The sequence below is a fragment of the Mobula hypostoma genome, chromosome 1 (genome assembly GCF_963921235.1).
Source record: "Mobula hypostoma chromosome 1, sMobHyp1.1, whole genome shotgun sequence".
Classification (NCBI taxonomy): Eukaryota; Metazoa; Chordata; class Chondrichthyes; order Myliobatiformes; family Myliobatidae; genus Mobula; species Mobula hypostoma.
In genome coordinates, this window is record NC_086097.1 from 247,994,352 (window position 1) to 248,019,275 (window position 24,924).

The 24,924-nt window shown below is 44.5% G+C and overlaps 1 protein-coding gene across 3 annotated transcripts in view; it reads left to right on the forward strand.

Moving 5' to 3' along the window:
• The window catches only part of vps41 (VPS41 subunit of HOPS complex), a 237,190-nt gene that overhangs the window by 93,791 nt on the left and 118,475 nt on the right, over positions 1-24,924 (forward strand). For all 3 annotated transcript variants that reach the window (XM_063042399.1, XM_063042407.1, XM_063042410.1), the window contains one exon: positions 10,371-10,433. In XM_063042399.1, the coding sequence (XP_062898469.1) occupies positions 10,371-10,433 (63 nt within the window). The remainder of the gene's footprint in view (positions 1-10,370; positions 10,434-24,924) is intronic.

A 24,924-nucleotide genomic window follows, 5' to 3' on the forward strand; every position in this document is an offset into this window, starting at 1 on the left:
AATGCACTGTTCGCTTTGTGGTTGAACCAGTATTTTATAAGGGTTCATCACAGATTTTTCACTTTCCCACTCCCTACTTTTATGAAGTCCAGTTTCCCTTGAAGAAGCCTCAAATGTGGTTGGGGAATTCGCTGGAGGAAACGACTTCTCTGAAAGATCAGCTTGATTTGTCACCCGTACATCAAAACACACAGTGAATTGCATTGTTTGCTTTAAGGATATGTTGGAGGGCAGCCCCACAACTGCTGCTGTGCTTCTGACACCAGCTCTGGGTGCTCCAGTGTCCTTGCACAATCCAGAGATGCATGATGTAGGGTTAGTACGCTGTGGGAATGCTATGAGGCGTGGTGATGCTTACAGGCTGCCCCCAGCACATCCTCAGACTGTTGGCCGTTGACACAAATGATACAGTTGAATGTACATTTTGATGTTTCGACGTATATGTGACAAACGAAGCCAATCTTTATCGCTAACACCGCTTGGCCATTTTGGTTCGCTCCTAACCGCCGGGCACATCTACATGAACAACTGTCATGGGAAAGCAGCCTCCCCCATCAGAGATCTTCATGCTCACTTCTCGCTGCTGCCATCAGGTAGAGGGTACAAGAGCCTCAGAACTCACACCACCAGGTTCAAGAACAGTTACTACCTCTCAATCATCTGGCTCTTGAACCAAAGGGGGTAACTACATTCACTTGCCCATCCATTGAGAAGTTCCCACAACCAAAGACTCTTTATCTTCAAGATTCAAGATCCATTATCAAAGAATGTATAAATTATACAACTTTGAGATTTGCTTGCTCACATGTAGCCACAAAGTAATAAACCCGAAAGAACCCAATTAAAGAAAAAAAGAATAAAAATAAAAGACCAACTCTCGATGCGCATGAGAAAGAAAACAAATACAAATCATGCCAAGAATTGAAGTGTTCTGAACCCTGGAGCAACCCAGTGTCAACCCAAAGCCTCACTTATCAGTTCCTCACAATAGCAGGCTCAGAGCTCAGCAGCTGGGTAGTCTTCATAGCCTCACCGCCATGGAGATGACTATCATGGAGAACGAGCGGAATCGCCTCTCGTCCTGACTTTTCAGTCTATCTGGGCTGGCATTTAAATTGACCCAACGATGGAACAACGAACGACTCTGGCACCCTGGAGAGAGGAGTGAAGATCGAGGAGACCGAGCAAAATTGCTTGCTCTCCTCAATCTTGCTTGCCTCCAGTCTGGGCCAGCGTTTAAATTGTCTGTACAGTGTATCGGGCCTCACACTAGGACCCAGGCACCACTGCCGTGAAAGGCTCCAGGCCTAGACCACGCCGCCCATTGACTGGCTCTGGGCCCAGGTTTCGTGGCCCAGCTCTTCAGATCAGGTTGGTGCCCAGGGTGTTCCTGGGCCAGTTGAATGAGCATCGGAACTTCTCTGCCCGGGCCCCGACTTACCCCTTCAGCTCCCATTGCGATCCAGCCTCACTCCCGGGCCAGCCACACTGGCACCGGAACTGCAGTGATCCTGCAACATACCATCTCGGCTCATCCCCTGAACTCGCCTTGCCATTACTCATCCCTCCACTGTTTGTGGTGATCCGCAGCTCAGTCTAATAGATAAAATTACTACAGTACTGTGGAAAAGTCTTAGGCACGCTAATTAGATAGATGAGGGGTGCTTGATAAGTCCGTAGCCTAAGGTAGAAGGAGTCAATTTTAGAAAACCTAGCACATTTATTTTTCAACATAGTCCCCTCCTACATTTACACACTTAGTCCAGCGGTCGTGGAGCATACGGATCCCTTCTTTGTAGAAGTGGTCCACAGCAGGGGTGATTGATAAGTTCGTGGCCTAAGGTAGAAGGAGATGAGTTACTAACTTCAAACTTTCTGCGTTATCACTCAAAGAGTTGAACTGTATGTGCATGTAGCGAGAGTTGAATAAAGAAGGGATCCGTATGCTCCACGACCACTGGACTAAGTGTGTAAATGTAGGAGGGGACCATGTTGGAAAATAAATGTACTTATACTTTATACTGTATTGTCGCCAAACAATTGATACTAGAACGTACAATCATCACAGCGATATTTGATTCTGCGCTTCCTGCTCCCTGTATTACAAATATTAAATATAAAAATATTTAAAAATAGTAAATATTAAGTATTTAAATTATAAATCATAAATAGAAAATAGAAAAATGTAAAGTAAGGTAGTGCAAAAAAACCGAGAGGCAGGTCCGGATATTTGGAGGGTGCGGCCCAGATCTGGGTCAGGATCCGTTCAGCAGTCTTATCACAGTTGGAAAGAAGCTGTTCCCAAATCTGGCCGTACGAGTCTTCAAGCTCCTGAGCCTTCTCCCGGAGGGAAGGGGGACGAAAAGTGTGTTGGCTGGGTGGGTCGTGTCCTTGATTATCCTGGCAGCACTGCTCCGACAGTGTGCAGTGTAAAGTGAGTCCAAGGACGGAAGATTGGTTTGTGTGATGTGCTGCGCTGTGTTCACGATCTTCTGCAGCTTCTTTCGGTCTTGGACAGGACAACTTCCATACCAGGTTGTGATGCACTCTAGAAGAATGCTTTCTACGGTGCATCTTTAAAAATTAGTGAGAGTTTTAGGGGACAGGCCAAATTTCTTTAGTTTTCTCAGGAAGTAAAGGCACTGGTGGACCTTCTTGGCAGTGAACTCTGCTTAGTTGGACCAAGTCAGGTCATTTCTGATATTGACCCCGAGGAACTTAAAACTTTTGACCTGTTCCACTTGCGCACCATTGATGTAAATTGGGTCATGCGGTCCGCTACTCCTTCTGAAGTCAACAACCAATTCCTTCGTCTTGCTGACGTTGAGGGATAGGTTATTGTCTTCGCACCATGCCACCAAGTTCTTAATTTCCTCTCTGTACTCAAACTCATCATTACCCGAGATACGGCCTACAATTGTTGTGTCATCAGCAAACTTATATATTGAGTTTGATGGAAACTTGGCTACACAATCATGGGTGTACAGTGAGTACAGCAGGGGGCTGAGTACACAGCCTTGTGGGGCACCGGTGCTCAGAGTGATTGTAGAGGAGAGCTTGTCCCCTATTTTTACAGCTTGGGTCCTGTCTGTGAGGAAGTTGAAGATCCAGCTGCAGATCTGAGTGTTAAGGCCCAGGTTCCGGAGTTTAGGAATCAGTTTATTTGGAATGATGGTAGTAAAGGCAGAGCTGTAGTCAATGAAAAGGAGCCTTACGTATGCGTCTTTATTCTCAAGCTATTCTAAGGAGGAATGTAGAGCCAGACAGATGGCATCTGCTGTTGACCTGTTGCTCCGGTAGGCGAATTGCAAAGCATCGAGGTTGACCGGTCGGCTGTGGTTGATGTGTGCCATAACCAATCTCTCGAAGCACTTCACAGCAATTGATGTCAGAGGCACAGGTCGATAGTCATTCAGGCATGCCACCTTGTGCTAGATTTTCTAAAATTGACTCCTACTTTAGGCCACAAACTTATCAATCATCCCTTGTATGTGTCTTAAGACTTTTGCACAGCACTGTATTTCTCTCACTGTCTTATATACCTCTATCAAGTTGCTTCTGATCCACATTCGCTTTAATAAGTGTCTTTAAAAACTTGTATATTCATTGTTGCTCTTGTTACGTACCCCGTAACTGGGTTGCCAAACCAGCAGAAATGGATCACTCAGTTGGAGTCTGGATTACTAGAACTAAGAAAGTTTTATTAAAAAAAACAAGCAACACAGTAATCGAAAGAATAATAAATGCAACAGTTCAGCAATGATAAACACACGTGCACAGAATTAAGATAACAGGATCAATCAAGCTCTATCATTGTCTAGGGGTAAATGACCAATTTCAAAGTGACGCAAAGTTCAGTCCGATTTAGTTCAGTTCGCAGTAATCGTTGCCGTGGCGATGGACAATGTGGGGAGAGAGAGAGAGAGAACAAGAACGAATGATCATTCAGAAACGGCTTCCACTCACAGACCAGCGATATTGCTCACAAGCAGCTTTCGGGCGCGTCCTTTGTGATGTCACCTGAGGTCACCGACTGTGACCCCTCCTCCAGATGCGGTCGATCCTCTGCAGTGAACCCAGCACCCAAGCGAGGGTGGACACACACCGGGTTCCCGCTGATCGTACCTTTCCACCCTGTGCGTCTAAGGCTTGGTTCCGCAACCAGCCTTCCAAACGACTCCCGCCAACTTGCGGGGGGGGCACCGCTTCCAGGGTCTCGTTACCTCGTGGTGTCGTGTGTGTCCTGCCTTAACGAACCTGTCCCTTTTTATCCCCCTGCTGGGGTATCGCCTGTCCATCACACTTCAAACAGTTCAGGGTTCAAAGGGGGAGCCGATCTTGACAATACCCAGACTGATGGCTCCTTCATTAACATCTCCAAATGCTGCTTCATTGTGTGCCTTATCTCTCCCTCCCCTGAGGACAGGTGGCAGACCAACTGCTGATGCCACTGATGCTAGCCCAGGCCAGCAAACATCTTAATTTATGTGTATTCTCGTCACACTCTGTTGTGGCGAATGAGCAGAAAAAAAGGAATCGCATGGGGCAAGAACACTGCATTAAGGAGTAGAAGTTGTCGTTCAGCATTCATTTAATGTTGCACTGGATTGTCAGCTGGGATTACATGATCAAACATGACCCTCTGACTTTCAGGTACAGCCGGTCCAACTGAGCCAAGTTTGGCAGATGTTAGATTTTTATCAATTATGGGTTCCCTCGGTCTTCGCCCTGAAGGGGTTAGTTTCATCCTCTTGGAGTTTCATTTATAGAAGAGGTTTCTTTCTGTTACATCAAATGAAACAGATTGAGAGAGGAACACAAGACAGAAAAACCTCAGTGGGTATGTCTGAATATCTTTTATCTGCTTCTGAACAGGGAAACAAGCTCTTCACTGTTGGAACAATGGTGTCTCTACCAATGCAGCAAGAATTGAAGACAAAACATTCAATGGCTCATAATATTTGGAAAATCTGATGACTTAAGTCACTGTTAGAATGTGACATGATTCCATGGGACTACTTCTTTAATATATATACTTAATGTAAGTGTATTTATACACTCAGACCCAACTTAACGCTGAGGATTTAAAAACGCAAACACGAGGAATTCTGCAGATGCTGGAATTTCAACCAACACACATCAAAGCTGCTGGTGAACGCAGCAGGCCAGGCAGCATCTCTAGGAAGAGGTACAGTCGACGTTTCGGGCCGAGACCCTTCATCCTGACGTCCTGCGTTCACTAGCAACTTCGATGTGTGTTGCTTAACGCTGAGGATGCGTTCCTCAGAGGTGGAACACTGAGTCAGCTCTTTGCGAGGTCATTATAACTACCCAGGCTGTGGGTCCTCCTCTGACTTTAGTTTCTTCTTCAAGTGGGTGTCGAGATTTGACTGCCTTTTCTTCAGTTCTCGGTAGCAGGAAATCATGTCAAGAACACCTCTCCTTGCCTTATTGCTTTGCTCCCAGTCAGGGTCTTCCTTCCTATTGTGTTGCATCAGACAGTCAGCCATTCTTGTCTGGCACATAGTATCAGTCTCCTTTCAGATTAACCAAGTCACGATGTGAACGTTCCTGACTTGACCCTTGTTTTTCACGAGGCCGAGTGGCTAGCTCGACGCTCAACCTGGCACAGATGGAAAGCGTGCTCGGGGGGGCGGCCCGACTTGGATTCGAACTCAGGAGCCTTCACTCCGGAGTCCGTCGCTGATGCCACTGCGTCACCAGCCGGCTAGTCAAGGTTATCATCGATGAACTGGTCCATGATTTGAATGATCGTGGTGGTGCTAGTGCTGAGGAATTTTGTGGTGAGGTTTCTTGCTGGAGTTTCCTCTTCTCCATCCGTGTCCTCAGATTCACCCAGGATGTGTTGCTCTGCCAATTCTCAAAGCTTGTCATTATTAAGGCTCTCACCATGAGAATGCAGGAACTCTTCAACAACGCCATCGTTAACCCTCTAATCACACATCATTGGCCAGTTCAACGATGGTTTAGATGATTGGTTCCGCCTGGAATCCTAGGAGTTTCACATCCATGCTAATGGTTTCCCTAGACCCCTTAGGTGTACTCCCCTCATTAGAAGATGCAGGCCGTTTTCCAGACATTAAGGGTGAAAAAAATGGAATAAGTTGGCAAGTGAGCAAGAAGTTTTACACATGCAGGGGAGGCAGAGCGTGAACTAATATGTGATTGGCTGTGAGTGGCGCAGAGTGCGTGTAAAGTGTTCTCATTGGCTGATTGAATGTTGACTGTAATGGTGGCCGCTCTTGAGAAGTTTTAAGTGTTGTTTAGAATGAATTTTTGTCATTTAAAAAAATTTAATGAAGAATTGAATAATTGCATTTTAACGAGTCAGCGCTATGCTGGGTTTGAGTGTATATATATAGATGCACGCGCGCGTGCACACACACACACACACACACACACACACACACACACACACACACACCCCTATGTATATTTATTTATTTAGTGAGATACAGCATGGAACAGGCCCTTACGTCACTTCAAGCCAAATGGCCCAGCAACCCCCAATATAACCCTAGCCTAATCACAGGACAATTTACAAAGACCAATTAACCCACCAACCAATGCGTCTTTGGACTGTGGGAGGATAGTGAAGCACCCAGAGGAAACCCACACAGTCACGGGGAGAAAGTACAAACTCCTTACAGGCATTGATGGGAATAGCATCGCTGGGACTGTAAAGCATTGCGCTAGCAACTACGCTACCATGCTGCCCATCATCATGGCTGATTGATTTTCCTTCTCAACCCTATTCCCCTGCCTCCTCCCCGTAACCTTTGACACCCCGACTAATCAAGAACCTATAAACCTCTGCTTTAGATATACCCAATGACTTGGCCTCCCCAGACATCCATGGTAATGCATTCTACAGATTTGGCTGAAGAAATTCCTTGTCATCTCTTTTCTAAAGGGGTGTGTTTGTGTTTTGAGGCTGTGCCCCAGGTCCAAGCCTCTCTGACAAAAAGAAACTCGTGCTCTGTGTCCAAGCAAATTGTTCCCCAAACAAATTCCCTCAAGAACCTATAAGATAACCATCTTAGGCAGCATGATAGCATACCGCTTAGCTCGATCAGTTCACAATTGCTGTGGGTGATCCCGGTTTCCTCTCACACTCCAAAGACGTACGGGTTAGGGTTAATAAGTTGTGGGCCTGCTCTGTTGGTGCCAGAAGAATGCTGGGTAGCCTGCACAAACTTCACTGCTTAATGTATCGCGATGTATGTATTTCATTTCCAATCAATGCAGCTACAGAGAAGGCAAAACAGCAGCTACATTTCATTAGGAGTTTGGGGAGATTTGGTATGTCGGCAAAAACACTAGCAAACTTCCACAGACGTACGGTGGAGAGCATTCTGACTGGCTGCATCACCGTCTGGTATGGGGAGAGGGTCGAAGAAAGCTGTAGAGCGTAGCCAGCTCCGTCATGGGCACCCGTCTCCCCAGCATCCAGGACATCTTTAAGGAGTGATGCCTCAAAATGGCGGCATCCATCATCAAGGACCCCCATCACCCAAGTTACGGCCTCTCCTCATTGCTCCCTTCAGGTAGGAGGTACAGAAGCCTAAAGGCACACAACTCGGGAACAGCTTCTTCCCCTCTGCCATCTAAATGGACATTGAACCCATGAACACAACTATTTCTATTTTTGCAGAACTTATTTAATTTAACTATTTTATATGCTTGCTGTAATTTACTGTTATTTTCCTATTATTATGTATTGCATTGAACTGCTGTTGCAAAGTTCACAAACTTCGCGACACACGCCGGTGCTGATAAGCCTCCTTCTGATTCTGATGTTTCGATGTGCTGGTGACAAATGAAGCTAATCTTGACATCGTGGCTTGTCATCTCTTTAATCACCTCACAAACAGTGATTTCCAGGTCATTGCTGTCATGTATGCACAGAGCAAGTACGACAACAGAAGAGTAAACGTACTTTTACATGAGTTAGCCTCGTTACCATGGTAAACACCAAGTAACAGACAGAGTGACAGCAATGAGAAGAGCAAACGGAGCCAGAAGTCCCCATGTCCCTGAATCTGCATGCGAAGAAATATCCACCCATAGACAAGCACATTCAATCCGCTGAGCGACCAAATGACAGTTTTACATTTGGGTTCTCACCATGTTCTTGATAAGTTCAATCACCATTCATTGTCAAAGTTATGATCAAAATGTAGGTACAGTACTGTGCGAAAGACTTAGCCACATATATTTAACTAGGATTTTTGCATCGTACTGTAGTAATTTTATGCACTGAACTGCTGCAGCAAAAAGCAACAAATTTCATGAGATATGTGAGTGATGATAAATCTGATTCTGATATGGGTCTCTATTGTGGACTGAGAATGGGAAGGGGGCAGGGAGAGGGAAATCATGGTTGGGGAAAGGGGAAGGGGGCGTGAGCATCAGAGGGACATTCTGTAATGATCAATAAACCAATTGTTTGGAATCAAATGACCTTGCCTGGTGTCTCAGGGCTGGGTGTGTCTGCACCCACACCAACCCCTGGCACACCTTCTCTGCCACCTGTCCCACACCCCTCCTGCAGCAATCCACCCTCACCATGCCCAAAGTCCTTTGCCCCCGCCAGATTTACAAACTCGCTCTTCGCTCCATGTTGATAAATACAGTACTGTGCAAAAGTCTTAGGCACCCTAGATATATACACTGTTTGTGCCAAAGACTTCAGCACCATAGTTTATGTTACTATATATGACTCATTTTGCTGCAGTAATTTACAGAAACAAAAACTTACAACAGAAATTATGAAAAACTTGCATATAGACTGACAAACAACCAGTGTGCAAAAGAAGACACATTGTGCAAAATAAAATCTAATATTGAACATATATAATATACAAAATAAACCTGAGTTGTAAGGAGTCCTTGAAAGTGAGTCTGTAGGTCATAGAACGAGTTCAGTGTTGTGGTGAATGAAGTTACCCTTGCTGGTTCAGGAGCCTGATAGTTGTTCTGAACCTGGAGATGGGAGACCTGTGGATACTGTCCCTCCTGCCTGGTGGTGGTGGTGAGAAGAGAGCATGGCCTGGATGGTGGGGATTTTTAATGCTGGATTCTGCTTTCTCTACGTAAATGTACTGTGCGGTGGGAGGCTTTGCTGTATTGATGGACTAGCTGTATTCACCCTGCTACTTGCTTCCTTTCCAGTTCTGACGAAGGGTCTCGGCCCGAAACATTGACTGTTCATTCATTTCCATAGATGCTGCCTGGCTTGTAGAGTTCCTCCAGCATTTTGTGTGTGTTACTCTGGATTTCTGACATTTGCAGAATCTCTCATGTTTATGATTCACTACTTTCTGTAGTTTTTTTGTCTACTCCTGGGCATTGGTGCTTCCATACCAGGCTGTGATGCAGCCAGTTAGGATACTCTCCAATTTGCACCTGCAGACATTTGTCAAAGTTTTTGCCCAATCAACGCAAACTTCTAAGGAAGTAGAGGTCCTGCCGAGCCTTCTTTCCAATGACTCTTACTGTTTGTCCCAGGACATATCTTCTGATATGTTAATGCCAATGAATTTAAAACTACAGACCCTCTTCACCTCCATTCCTCTCATGAGGACTGGCTCATGGACCTCAGGCTTGTTCCTGATAGCTAGAGTTCGCTGTTTGGTTTTGCTGACATTGAGTGAGAGGTTGTTGTTATGGCAACACTCAGCCAGATTTTCAATCTCCCTCCTGCAGTGTATGCTGACTCTCTGACGGTGGTGTCTGAAAAGAGGATGCTGTCCAAGTTGCATGCCATCTTGGACAATGTCTCCCATCCACTACATAATGTACCGGTTGGGCACAGGAGTACATTCAGCCAGAGACTCATTCCACCGAGATGCAGCACAGAGCGTCATAGGAAGTCATTCCTGCCTGTGGCCATCAAACTTTACAACTCCTCCCTTGGAGGGTCAGACACCCTGAGCCAATAGGCTGGTCCTGGACTTATTTCTGGCATAATTTACATATTATTATTTACCTATTTATGGTTTTATATGGCTATATTTATACTCTATTCTTGGTTGGTGCAACTGTAACGAACCCAATTTCCCTTGGGATCAATAAAGTATGTCTGTCTATCTATCTATCTATCTATCTATCTATCTATCTATCTATCTATTTTTGATTTGGCAAACAGTGGTGTTGTCAGTAAACTTAACTACAGCGTTGGAGTTGTACATAGCCCCACAATCATTGGTATAACGTGAGTAAAGCAGGGAGATAAGCACACATGATTGAGTACATTTTATCGTGCATGGTTATATTGTAGTGCATTCTTCTTGTGCAAGTTTTGCTTCTCTCTGGTTTTGTGACCGTGCTTTTTGTTTACCAAACAGGTCCAGGTGGTCGGACTGTACACCAGAGAAGGATTTCATGAAAGCTTTGACTGCCCTATCAAAGTAAGTGTATTGAAATCATAATCTGTTGATAAACTCTACTCATTGCCCCATTCATATCTCAGTTTGCTGTCTTCTAAATCATTACTGGTTGTATGTGTCCTTGCTATATCAAGAGTTTTCAAACACACAATTGAGGTGGAAACCGTGCCATCTCAAAGGACAATGGGTGATGATGGTCATCATCACAAGCCTGGGCAGAAGGAATGGAGATCCTGAGAAGCCCAATTGTCTAGATCCCCCTCTCAGCCTCACCAGTGTAGTCCAAAGGAAAGCTTATGAAGCAATACATTTGGCACCAGCTTGGCTGCAGGAGCTGCCGGAAGGATGGTCAACGACGTCCAGCCACCTTAGGGGCTCCAGTCCGGATTTGCTGTCTGGGTTTACTCCCGTAGCCTTCGTCTTTCCCGCAGCTGCCCACAAGGTAGTGGGGCTATTTACCCATAGCTGGAGATCTGGTTCACACACACCAGGTCGAGTCCACACACCAGTGGGCCTGCGTGCTACGTGTGCAGGGGCCAGACCTCCTCCTCTGTAGTTCAGCCTGTGTCCGAAAGGAGTTCAGTTTCCGTGTGTCGCCAGCGAGGAGGCACTACATGAGGCTTGCTGTTGGAGAGGCTGTGTACTGACAGGGAGAGACTGACACATTCAAATCTCCTTTTCACAAGACTGCCAGCCAGCGGTGGAAGCTGAAAGTGAGAGCGATAAGCACTACCCACTACACTACCATACTAGACGCATCACGACAACCGTTTTGACTCCATTTTTAGTAGAAAGCTATTATGACGACATTCCCGACTGACCATTTTAACAAACTTGGTTAGTTAATTATCATCATTATGTACCGTGTCATATGACGTAGGCGATCATGGTCTCATGACCAAGATTGTTCTTGTTAAATTTTTCCATAGAAGTGGTTTGCCATTGCTGCCTTCTGGGCAGTGTCTTTATAAGACAGTGTCTTCAGAGATTGTCTGCCTGGTGCTAGTGATGACATAACCAAGGACTTGTGATCTGCACCGGCTGCTCATACGACCGTTCACCACCTGCTCCCGTGGCTTCACGTGACCCTGATTAGGGGGGGTGGGGGGTTAAGCAGGTGCTACACCTCGCCCAAGGGTGACCTGAAGGCTAGTGGAGGGAAGGAGCTCCTTTGGTAGGGACATAGCTCCACCCAGCCACTGATGGTCTTTAGTAGAATGTCCTTATGACAACATCCCCTACCAACCATTTTAACAAAATTTGTTAGACATGGCTGTTTTAATGGTTTGACTTTTAAAAAATGCAGAGAACAAGTGGTAAGTGAGATTGGAATAGGTCAGTGGACCATAAGACGTGGGAGCAAAATTAGGCCATTTGACCCATCAGGTCTGCTCTGCCATTCCATTGTGGTTTATTTATTATCCCTCTCAATTCCATTCTTCTGCCTTTTTTTTCCGGTAGACCTTTGACACCCTTATGAATCAAGAATCTATTCATCTCTGCCATAAATATACATAAAGACTTGGCCTCCACAGCTGCCTGTGGCAATGAATTCCACAGATTAACCACTCTCTGGCTAAAGAAATTCCTCCTCATTTCTCTGCTAAAGGGACGTCCATGTATTCTGAGTCTGTGCCCTCCGGTCCTAGACTATAAGAAACATCCTCTCAGCGTCCACTCTACTTCGGCCTTTTTCATTAGTACCATTATTAAAGGATCACTTTATTCACCATATACATTTATATTTATCTCCTGTTAGGAAACGAGTTAGGACAAGTGATGGAAGTCTGTGTGGGGGAGCACTTTGGTTCCAGTGATCATAACACCATTAGTTTCAACTTGGTCATGGACAAGGATAGATTTGGTCTTAGGGTTGAGGTTCTGAACTGGAAGAAGGCCAAATTTGAAGAAGTGAGAAAGGATCTAAAAAGCGTGGATTGGGACAGGTTGTTCTCTGGCAAAGATGTGGTCGGTAGATGGGAAGCCTTCAAAGGAGAAATTTTGAGAGTGCAGACTTTGTATGTTCCTGTCAGGATTAAAGGCAAAGTGAATAGGAATAAGGAACCTTGGTTCTCAAGGGATATTGCAACTCTGATGAAGAAGAAGAGGGAGTTGTATGAAATGTATAGGAAACAGGGAGTAAATAAGGTGCTTGAGGAGTATAAGAAGTGCAAGAAAATACTTAAGAAAGAGAGCAAAAGGATTGTAAGGGATAAAATTGGTCCTCTTGAAGATCAGAGTGGTCGGCTATGTGCGGAACCAAAGGAAATGGGGGAGATCTTAAATAGGTTTTTTGCGTCTGTATTTACTAAGGAAACTGGCATGAAGTCTGTGGAATTAAGGGAAACAAGTAGTGAGATCATGGAAACTGTACAGATCGAAAAGGAGGAGGTCCTTGCTGTCTTGAGGAAAATTAAAGTGGATAAATCCCCGGGACCTGACAGGGTGTTCCCTCGGACCTTGAAAGAGACTAGTGTTGATATTGTAGGGGCCCTGGCAGAAATATTTAAAATGTTGCTGTCTACAGGTGAGGTGCCGGAGGATTGGAGAGTGGCTCATGTTGTTCCGTTGTTTAAAAAAGGATCAAAAAGTAATCCGGGAAATTATAGGCCGGTAAGTTTAACGTCGGTAGTAGGTAAGTTATTGGAGGGAGTACTAAGAGACAGAATCTACACGCATTTGGATAGACAGGGACTTATTAGGGAGAGTCAACATAGCTTTGTGCGTGGTAGGTCATGTTTGACCAACCTGTTGGAGTTTTTCGAGGAGGTTACCAAGAAAGTGGATAAAGGGAAAACAGTGGATATTGTCTACATAGACTTCAGTAAGGCCTTTGACAAGGTCCTGCATGGGAGGTTAGTTAGGAAAATTCAGTTGCTAGGTATACATGGAGAGGTGGTAATTTGGATCAGACATTGGCTCAATGGAAAAAGCCAAAGAGTGGTAGTAGAGAATTGCTTCTCCGAGTGGAGGCCTGTGACTAGTGGTATGCCACAGGGATCAGTGCTGGGTCCATTGTTATTTGTCATCTATATCAATGATCTGGATGATAATGTGGTAAATTGGATCAGCAAATTTGCTGATGATACAAAGATTGGAGGTGTAGTAGACAGTGAGGAAGGTTTTCAGAGCCTGCAGAGGGACTTGGACCAGCTGGAAAAATGGGCTGAAAAATGGCAGATGGAGTTTAATACAGACAAGTGTGAGGTATTGCATGTTGGAAGGACAAACCAAGGTAGAACATACAGGGTTAATGGTAAGACACTGAGGAGTGCAGTAGAACAGAGGGATCTGGGAATACAGATACAAAATTCCCTAAAAGTGGCATCACAGGTAGATAGGGTCGTAAAGAGAGCTTTTGGTACATTGGCCTTTATTAATCAAGGTATTGAGTATAAGAGCTGGAATGTTATGATGAGGTTGTATAAGGCATTGGTGAGGCCGAATCTGGAGTATTGTGTTCAGTTTCGGTCACCAAATTACAGGAAGTATATAAATAAGATTGAAAGAGTGCAGAGAAGGTTTACAAGGATGTTGCCGGGACTTGAAAAACTCAGTTACAGAGAAAGGTTGAATAGGTTAGGACTTTATTCCCTGGAGCGTAGAAGAATGAGGGGAGATTTGATAGAGGTATATAAAATTATGATGGGTATAGATAGAGTGAATGCAAGCAGGCTTTTTCCACTGAGGCAAGGGGAGAAAAAAACCAGAGGACATAGGTTAAGGGCGAGGGGGGAAAAGTTTATAGGGAACATTAGGGGGGGCGCTTCTTCACACAGAGAGTGGTGGGAGTATGGAATGAGCTGCCAGATGAGATGGTAAATGCGGCTTCTTTTTTAACATTTAAGAATAAATTGGACAGATACATGGATGGGAGGTGTATGGAGGGATATGGTCCGTGTGCAGGTCAGTGGGACTAGGCAGAAAATGGTTCGGCACAGCCAAGAAGGGCCAAAAGGCCTGTTTCTGTGCTGTAGTTTTTCTATGGTTTCTATGGTTTCTTATTAGGAATTTACTATGAGGTGTTGGCGAGATATGCACAAAAGACAACAACATTCAACAACGATAAAGAACTTCATTAAAAATCAAGTTAGTAGTATAGATATTAAAAATTTATCGTCCAAGAGAGTATGCGGCATACAACCCTGAGATTCATCTTTGGTTTGGAGCAAAATGTGCAAAAACACAGAAATAAAATAAAATGTTCGGTTGCATATATTCTTCACATTGTATGCTCTTCCATTTGTTTTCCAATAACCTGAGTAACACATACACAATGTTGGAGGAACTCAGCAGGTCAGGCAGCATTTACAGGGGGTGGGGGGGCAATAAACTGTTGATGTTTTGAATAGATACCCTTCATTGGGACTGGAAGGGAAGGAGAAAGCAGCCAGAATAAGAAGTTGGGGGGAAGGTTAAGGTGTACAAGCAAGAAGGTAATAGGTAAAGCCAGTTGAGGGGGCAGAGAGGAGAGGGGTTACGAAATGAGAAGCTGGGAGGTGATAGGTGGAAAAAAGTGAAGGTAGATGAAGGGGTGAAGAAGAAAGAATAGGAGAAGAGAATGGACCAAGGGAGAAAGGGAAGGATAAGGGAAACCGGGGGAGGAGATAGACAGGTCAGGAGATAGAAGAGGTAAGAATGGAGATGAAGTGGGGAATTCAAGAAGAGGGAAGGCAAGTGGAAAAAAAATTAATGGAAGGAGAAATCGATAAGGTTGGTGGCTTGACGATCTTAAATGCATCCGTTAGTATTGCAAGACCATGGATCTGCTCCTGGAAAGTCTTCACTCTCCAGGACACAGGCCTGGGCAAGGTTGTATGGAAGACCGGCAGTTGCCCATGCTGCAAGTCTCTCCTCTCCATGACACCAATGTTGTCCAAGGGAAGGGCATTAGGACCCATACAGCTTGGCACCGGTGTCGTGGCAGAGCAATGTGTGATTAAGTGCCTTGCTCAAGGACACAACACGTTGCCTTGGCTGGGGCTCGAACTCACAACCTTCAGGTAGCTAGTCCAATGCCTTAACCACTTGGCCACATGGCCACATGAAGATCTACATTGCCTATAAAACGTATTCACCCCCCTTGAACGTTTTCATGTTTTATTGCTTTACAACATTGCATCACAGTGGATTTAATTTGGCTGTTGTTGACACTGATCATCAGAAAAAGACTCTTTTGTGTCAGAGTGAAAACAGATCTCTACAAAGTGATCTAAATTAACTACAAATATAAAGCACAAAATAATTGATTCATAAGAATTCACTCCTATTAATATGACACCCCAAATCATCACCTGTGCAGCCAATTGGTTTTAGAAGTCACATAAGTTAAATGGAGGTCACCTGTGTGCAGTCAAGGTGTTTCAATTGACTGTAGTAAAAATACACCTGTATCTGAAATGACCAAGTACTGGTGAGTATCCTGGCAAAAACTACACCATGAAGACAAAAGAACACTCCATGTAACTCCACAAAAAGGCTATTGAAAAGCACAAGTCAGGAGAGGATTCAAGAAAATTTCCAATTCATTGAATATCCCTTGGAGTACAGTTAAGTCAATCATCAAGAAATGGAAGTCTATGGCACTAATGTACGTTTGTAAATCTGCTTAAAGCAGGCCGTCCTCAACAAAATGAGTGGCCTGACCGTGCAAGAAGGGGAGGCCACTGAGAGACTTACAACAACTCAGGAGGAGTTACAAGCTTCAGTGGCTGAGATGGGAGACACTGTGCATACAGCTGTTGCCCGGGTGCTTCACCAGTCGCAGCTTTATGGGAGAGTGGCAAAGAGAAGGCCACTGTTGGAAAAAAAACTCACATGAAATCTTGGCTAGAGTTTGCCAGAAGGTATGTGGGAGATTCTGAGGTCAGCTGGAAGAAGGTTTTATGGCCTGGTGAAACCAAAATTGAGCTTTTTGGCCATCAGATTAAACACAATGTTTGGCATAAGCCAAGCACCACACATAATTAAAGACATTCCATCCCTACCATGGAGCACGGTGGTGGCTGCATCATGTTCTGGTGATACTTCACTGCAGCAGGGCCTGGAAGGCTTGTGAAGGTAGAGGGTAAAACGAATGCAGCAAAATACAGGGAAATCCTGGAGGAAAACCTGATGCAGTCTGCAAGAGAACTGCGACTTTGGAGAAGGTTTGTTTTCCAGCAAGATAATGACCCCAAGCATTAAGCCAGAGCTACACAGGAATGGCTTGGAAAGAACAAAGTTAATAGCCTGGAGAGGCCAAGTCAGAGTCCAGACCTCACTCCAATTGAGAGTTTGAGACTGGACTTGAAAAGGGCTGTTCACTCATGATCCTCATGCAATCTGACAGAGTTTGAACAGTTTTGTAAAGAAGAATGGGGAAAAATTGCAGTGTCCAGATGTGCAAATCTGATGGAGATCTATCCACACAGACTCGAGGCTGTAATTGCACCAAAGGTGCATCTACTAAACACTGACTTGAAGGGGGTGAATACTTCTGCAATCAACTATTTTGTGTTTAATAATTGTAATAACTTTAGAGCAATTTGTAGAGATCCTGCCAAAGGGTCACTGCCTGAAACGTTGTCTGTACTTTTTTTCATAGATGCTGCCTGGTCTGCTGAGTTCCTCTAGCATTTTGTGTGTGTTGCTCGGATTTCCAGCATCCGCAGATTTTCTCATGTTTGTAGAGATCTGTATTCACTTTGACACGAACGAGTCTTTTCTGTTGATCAGTGTCAAAAAAGCCAAATTAAACTCATTGTGATTCAATGTTGTAAAACAATAAAACTTGAAAACTTCCTGGGGGCGGGGGAGGGTGTGAATACTTTTCATAGGCACTGTATATAATTTCATTTTTTGTTTACTTTGTACTACCTCAATGCACTGTATGAATATTATGCAAGACAAGCTTTTCACTGTATCTCCGCACGTGTTCAAGGTTCAAAATAAATTAATAATCAAGGTACATAGACTCAGTGGCCACTTTATTAGGTACCTCCTGTAAGGTGAGGAGAAGAGAAGGGGTAAGAGCCTCTTACCTCTGGAGGGGAATGGAAGAAGAGAGAAGGGGAAGGGAGAAAAGTTGCTGGAGGTTAGTAAAATGGTGAATGCTGTAAGTTGGCTCCCATTCTTGTGTTGCTACCCCTCCTTGCTATGGCTGTGCTGATTAAAGTTACTGAATTTAGAACCTCCCCATGTTAGGGATTTCTCAGAAGGAGCTTACTTTGTGCCATTCGTCATTGTACCCTTGAGGCTCGTAAGAGTTTTATCGATTTTCAATCTTGTAAAAAGCTGGAAGTCTATTGAAGAAAAGCTAATTTGTAACCACCGTGTCATAATAGAGAAGGCTTGTAATTTGGTGATTAATTCAAAAAAATTTCTGTAAACATCCATCTCCTGCTCATGTATATACCTCATGTAGCTGTAATTGGTTAAATAAGTGGACGATATGACCACTTCTCTAACCCCCTGGCTGGATTTGAGGAAAGGAGGAATGGGGCTTGTTTTGATGTGGTTTTGTTGCTTGTCGTGTTCTGTGTTGTTCTGCACAGTGTTGGGGCATGCTACGTTAACACTGGGAAGTGCAGCCACACTTGTGGGCAAACCCAGCACATCCTTTGACATCTAGATTGTTGTTACAAATGCTGCATTTCACTGTATGTTTTGATATACAGGTTCATATTCAGATTTGTTTATCAAATGTACATTGAAATTCATCACCTGCGAATCTGCTGGGGTCGTCTGTTGTGTTCAGAGTTCCTGGTGCGGCTTCCTCTACTTTGGTGAGACCCTTCATAAATTGGGGGACTGCTTTGTCAAGCACCTCCACACCATCTGCCACAAGCAGAGCTTCCTGGTGGCCGGAATTTTAAATTCCGATTCCCAATTATTCTGAGTGGTGTAATAGCAACAACCTCTCACTCAATGTCAACAAGATGAAGGAACTGCTTCTAGACCTGTGGAGAGGGGAACCAGTGGTCCATGAGCCAATAAACATCAAAGGTGGAGAGGGTCAGTAACTTTAAATTCCTGGGTGTCACTATTTCCCGGACCTATCATATAAATATAATTGCAAAGAAAGTACAACATTGCCTCTACTTCTTCAGGAATCTGCAGAGATTTGGCATGTCATCAAAAACCTTGGCAAATTTCTATAGATGTGTGGTGGAAAGTATGCTGACTGGATGCATTATGGAATGGTATGGGAACATACCCTTTGGGTCACAATGTTGTGCCAACTATGTAAAATTGCGTAGAATTTCTCTATCGCATAGCCCTCTATTTTTCTAAGCTCCATTTAAGAGTCTCTTAAAAGACCCTGTTGTATCTGCCTCTACCACCATCACTGGCAGTGCATTCCACACACCCACCACTCTCTGTGTGAAAAAAACTTACCTCTGACATTCCCTCAGTACCTATTTCCAAGCATCTTAAAACTATGCCCCCTTGTGTTAGTCATTTCAGCCCTGGGAAAAAGACTCTGGCTATCCACACGATCAATGCATCTTGTACACCTGTATCGGGTCACCTCTCACCCTCTGTCGCTCCAAGGGGAAAAGGCAGAGTTCACTCAGCCTATTCTCGTAAGGCATGCTCCCCAATCCAGGCAACATCCTTGTAAATCTCTTTGTAAATTAGTCTGTGTGGTGTAATAACAGCTACCTCTCGCTCAATGTCAACAAGACGAAGGAACTGATTCTAGACTTGTGGAGAGGGGAACCAGTGGTCCACGAGCCAATAAACTATCAGAGGGTCAAAGGTAGAGAGGGTCAGTAACTTTAAATTCCTCTCTCTATAGTATCCACATCTATCTATGTCGTGAGGTGACCAGAACTGAACACAGTACTCCCAAGTGGGGTCTAACTAAGGTCTTATATAGCTGCAACATACTCTCACGGCTCTTGAACTCAATCTGTGAATCTGTGGAACGCTCTGCCACAGACTGCAGAAGTGGCCAAGTCTGTGGGTATATTTAAAGTGGTAGTTGATTGTTTCCTGATCAGTCAGGGCATCAAAGGATATGGCGAGAAAGCAGGTGTTGGGTTGATTGGGATCTGGGATCAGCCATGATGGAATGGCGAAGCAGAGTCGATGGGCTGAATGGCCTAATTCTGCTCTTATGTCTTATGGTCTAAGCCCCTTTGCCATTCCTCTCACACACCTAGACAGGCGAAGATTAGAAATGTTAGCTCTGTCACACTTATATTGATTCATGTAGTGAAATGTGTCATTTTCATCAACAACAAACACAGTCAGAGGCTGTGCTGTACATGTGATAAATCAGCTTGAATCTTGAATTAATTTGAACAGTGCAAGAAAAGCTTTTCTCTGACGGCATCTATATCGTCAAAAAACCTGTATCCGGAAATGAAAGGGTTACCGTTTGAGGAATGTCTGTCAGCTCTTGGGCTGTATTCCCTGGAGTTCAGGAGAATAAGGGGGGATCTCATAGAAACATTCCAAATGTTAAGAGGCCTGAACAGGTTAGATACAGTAAAGTTATTTCCCATGGTAGGGGAGTCTAGGACAAGAGGGCATGACTTCAGGATTGAAAGACGTCCATTTAGAAGAGAGATGCGGAGAAATTACTTTAGTCAGAGGGTGGTAAATCTGTGGAATTTGTTGCCACGAGCAGCTGTGGAAGCCAAGTCATTGGGTGTATTTAAGGCAGAGGTAGATAGGTTCTTGATTAGCCGGGGCATCAAAGGGTATGGGGAGAAGGCATGGGAGTGGGGGTGACTGGAAGAATTGGATCAGCCCATGATTGAATGGTGGAGCAGACGATGGGCCGAATGGCCTACTTTGCTCCTTTGTCTTATGGATGGGTGAACGAGCATTTTGAAAGTTTATTTGTAACCGATATACAAATTATCACAATTTTTAAATGGCACATTAAGTGACAGTTAATGTCTTTTGTTTTATACTCTCACTGAGTTGAAAAATCCACGGCAGAGTGTGCTTTGGAAAGCTACCTTTTAATCAGGATGGTGATAGAGAGTTTTAAACCAGAATTTCATGGCAATTTAGGAAAAAGAGCTTTAACCAGTGACCAAATGGCGTTTGGGATTGATTAGCAAGAGCAAATTAAGGAAGGCAGAGGCAAACACAGCAGTGATCGTCTGAGTGGACAGAGTGAGAGTGGTGATCTTGAGGCTTTAGCTCTCCGAGACTTCAGCTCTCCGAGACTTCATCAAAATGAGGCTTCTCTCAGAGAAAGCAAAGAGAAGCTCAAGGTTGTGTTTTTTTCCCTTCCCTTCTTTATACCTGCTCAGCTAGGACAGTAAAGATGCCAGACAGGATAGCTGAATGCTTCCCTTGCAGGTTGTGGGAAGGCACTACGTCCAGTGTCCCTCATGACTACACCTGTAAGAGGTGCATCCAGCTGCAGCCTCTAACAAACCGCGTTAAGGAGTCGAAGCTGGAGCTGGATGAACTCTGGGTCTTTCGGGAGGCTGAAAGGGTGATAGATAGGACATATTGAGAAGTAGTTACACCCAAGGTGCAGGGCACAGGAAACTGAGTGAGAGTCAGGAAGGGGAAAGGAGTTAAGGAGTCAGTGCACAGTACCCCTGTGGCCATCCCCCTCAACAATAGATATATCACTTTGGAGCAACACACACAAAATGCTGGAGGAACTCAGCAGGGCAGGCAGCATCTATGGAAAAGAGTACAGTCGACGTTTTGGAACCTTTTGAAGGGTTTTGGCCCAAAACGTCGACTGTACTCTTTTCCATAAATGCTGCCTGGCCTGCTGAGTTCCACCAGCATTTTGTGTGCGTTGCTTGGATTTCCAGCATCTGCTGATTTTCTCCTAATTATATTACTTTGGAGGGGTGACCTAACAGGGGAAAGTCACAGTGGTCAGGTTTCTGGCACTAAGTCTGTCTTTGCGATTTAGAAGGGAAAGGAAGAGAAGGGGCACACTGTGGTGATAGGTGATTCATTAGTTAGGGGAATGGGCAGAAGGTTCTGTGGTTATAAAAAAAACACAAGATTCCCGGATGGTATGTTGCCTCCCGGGTGTCAGGATCCATTATTATCTCGGCATTCTTTAGTGGGAGGGTGAACAGCCAGAGGTTGTGGTCCATGTAGGTTCCAGTGACATGGGTAGAACAAGTGACAAGGTTCCACATAGAGAGTTCAGGGAGTTAGGTGCTAAGTTAAAGTTAAAGGGCAGTACCTTCAGGGTTTTGATTTCAGGCTTGCTACCCGTGCCACGTGCTACTGAGGCCAGAACTAGGAAGATTATACTAAGGATTTGGTGTAGGAGGGTGGGCATAAGATTTTTGTATCATTGGGCTCTCTTCCAGGTAAGGTGGGACCTTTCGTAGGGGAAAGGTTTGTTAATGCTGCATGGTGGGGTTTAAGGTAGAGTTTCAGGGGGATGGCTGATGATGGCAGAGCAGCAATGGCTGGAATTTCTGGAATCAATTTAGAAGGCACAGGATATATTAACTCCAAAGAGGAAGAAGTATTCTAAAGGCAAGATGTCGGTGACCAGTGGTGTTCTGCAGGGATCTGTTCTGCGACCCCTCCTCTTTGTAATTTTTATAAATGAACCTGGAGGAGGAATTAGAAGGGTGGGGTAGTAAGTTTGCTGATGGCTCCAAAGATGAGGGTGGTGTTGATAGTCTGGAGGGTTGTCAGACGTTACAGCAGGACATCGATAGGACGCAGAACTGGGCTGAGAAGTGGCAGATGGAGTTCAACACAGATAAGTGTGAAGTGGTTCATTTTGGTAGGCCAAATTGAAGACCTAATGGTAAGACTCTTGGCAGTGTGGAGGATCAGAGAGATCTTGGGGTCCAGGTCCATAGGACACTCAAAGCTGCTGCACAGGTTGACAGTGTTGTTAGGAAGGTACATGGTGTGTTGGCCTTCATTAACCATGGGATTAAGTTCAAGAGCCATGAGGTAATGTTACAGCTATATAAGACTTTGGTCAGACCCCACTTGGAGTACTGTGCTCAGTTCTGGTCACCTCAGTACAGGAAGGATGTGGATACTATGGAGAGTGCAGAGGAGATTTACAAGGATGTTGCCTGGATTGGGGAGCATGCCTTATGAGAATAGGTTGTGTGAACTTGGCCTTTTCTCCTTGAAGTGATGGAGGATGAGAGGTAACCTGATAGAGGTGTATAAGATGATGAGAGGCATTGATTGTGTGGATAGTCAGAGGCTTTTTCCCAGGGCTGAAATGGCTAACATGAGCGGGCATAGTTTTAAGGTGCTTGGAAGCAGGTACAAGGGGGATGTCAGAGGTCAGTTTTTCACACACAGTAGTGGATGCATGAAATGCACTGCCAGCAACAGTGGTAGAGACAGATACAATAGCATATTTTAAGAGACTCTTAGATTGGTATGTGGAGCTTAGAAAAACAGAGGGCTATGCGGTAGGGAGATTCTAGACAGTTTCTAGAGTAGGTTACATGATAAGCACAACATTGTGGGCCGAAGGGCCTGTAATGTGCTATGTTCTTTGTTCTATATTCTGTGACACACCCGTAGCTAACAAGAGAAATCAAACACGAATTCTCCAGATGCTGGAAATCAAAGCCAGCATAACAGCCAAAGAGAGGGCATTCAATAGAGCAAATTTAGTGGGAAGTTAGAGGACTTGAAGGCTTTTAAAACTAGCAGAAGGAAAAGATGAAATATGAAAGTAAGCTAGCCAGTAATATTAAAGAATATACCAAAGGTTTCTTCAGGTACCTGAAGCGTAAAAGCGAAGCGAGATTGGATATCGGACCACTGGAAAACTACTGGAGAGATAGTGTTTGGAGACAAGGAAATGGTGGGCAAACTGATTCAAGTATTTTGCATCAGTCTTCACTGTGGAAGATTCTAGCAGTATGGTGGAAATTCCAAGCGTCAGGACACAAAGTATGTAAAGTTACCATTACTAGGGAGAAGGTTCTTAGGAAACTGAGAAGTCTGAACATAGATAAGTCACCTCGACCAGCTGGTATACACCCCAGAGTTCTGAAAGAGGTGGCTGAAGAGACCGTGGAGGCATTAGTAATGATCTTTCAAGAATCAGTAGATTCTGGAATGGTTCTGGAAGACTGGAAAATTGCAGATGTTACTCAGCTCTTCAAGAAGGGAGAGAAACAGAAGAAAGGAAACTTTAGGCCAGTTAGTCTGACCTCTGTGGTTGGAAAGAGGTTGGAGACAATTACCAAAGATGAGGTCTCAGGGTACTTGGAGGCACGTGATAAAATTAGCCGAGTCAGCATGGTTTCCTCAGAGGAATATCTTTCCTGACAAATCTGTTGGAATTCTTTGAAGAAACAACAAGCAGGACAGACAAAGGAGAATCAGTTGGTGCTGTGTACCAGGATTTTCAGAAGGACTTTGACAAAGTGCCACACATAAGGCAATGAGCTCTGAGCCCATAATGTTACAGGAAATATTCTAAAGCAGTAATTGATTGATAGGAGGCAAAGAGTGAGATCACAACCTTTTCTGGTTGGCTGCTGGTGATTATTGGTGTTCCAAAGGGGTCTGTCATGGGACAGGATTCTCTTAAGGTTAATTTGCAGGTTGAGTCTGTGGTGAGGAAGGGAGATGCGATGTTAGCATTCATTTCAAGAGGACTACAATATAAAAGCAAGGATGTAATGTTGAGACTTTATAGAGCACTAGTGAGGCCCCACTTGGAGTATTGTGAGCAGTTTTGGGCCCTTCATCTCAGAAAGGATGTGCTGAAACTAGAGAGGGTTCAAAGGAAGTTCATGAAAATGATTCCAGGTTTGAATGGCTTGTCATAGGAAGAACATTTGATGGCTCTGGGCCTGTATTCACTAGAATTCAGAAGAATGAGTGCTGACCTCATTGAAACCTATCAAATAGCGAAAGACCTTGGCAGAGTGGATGTGGAGAGGATGTCTGCTGTGGTGGTAGAGTCTAAGACCAGAGGACACAGCCTCAGAATAGAGGGGCATCCTTTTGGAATGGATATGAGGAGGAAACTCTTTAGCCAGAGAGTGGTGAATCTGTGGAATTCTATGCCACAGGCAGCTGTGAAGGCCAAGTCTTTATGTATATTTAGGGCAGAGGGTGATAGGTTTTTGATTGGTCAGGGCATGATGGGTGAAGGCAGGAGATTTAGGCTGAGAAAAGAATTGAATCTGCCATAATAAAAATACAGAGCAGACTTGATGGGCCAAATGGCCTAATTTTGCTACTATATGTTATGGTCTTATGGTCTTATTTGCAGCTATGAATAGAGAGAGAGCTGTAGGGAATGCTGAAAACAAATTTGGAGGGATAAATCTGTAAGAATGTTGTATGTACGGTTTAGGCCATAGATATTGGTCAAGGATTTTACCTGGACTTGAGGACAGGAGTTATTGGGAAAGGTTGAATTGGTCATGGGTTCAGGGTGAAAAGCGAAGTGTTTAAGAGGAACACGAGGGGAAACTTCTTCACTTAGACGGTGATGAGAGTATGAAAAAAGCTGCCAGCGAGAGTAGTGGATATGGGTTTGATTTCAACGTCTGGATAGGTACATGGATGGGAGATGGGA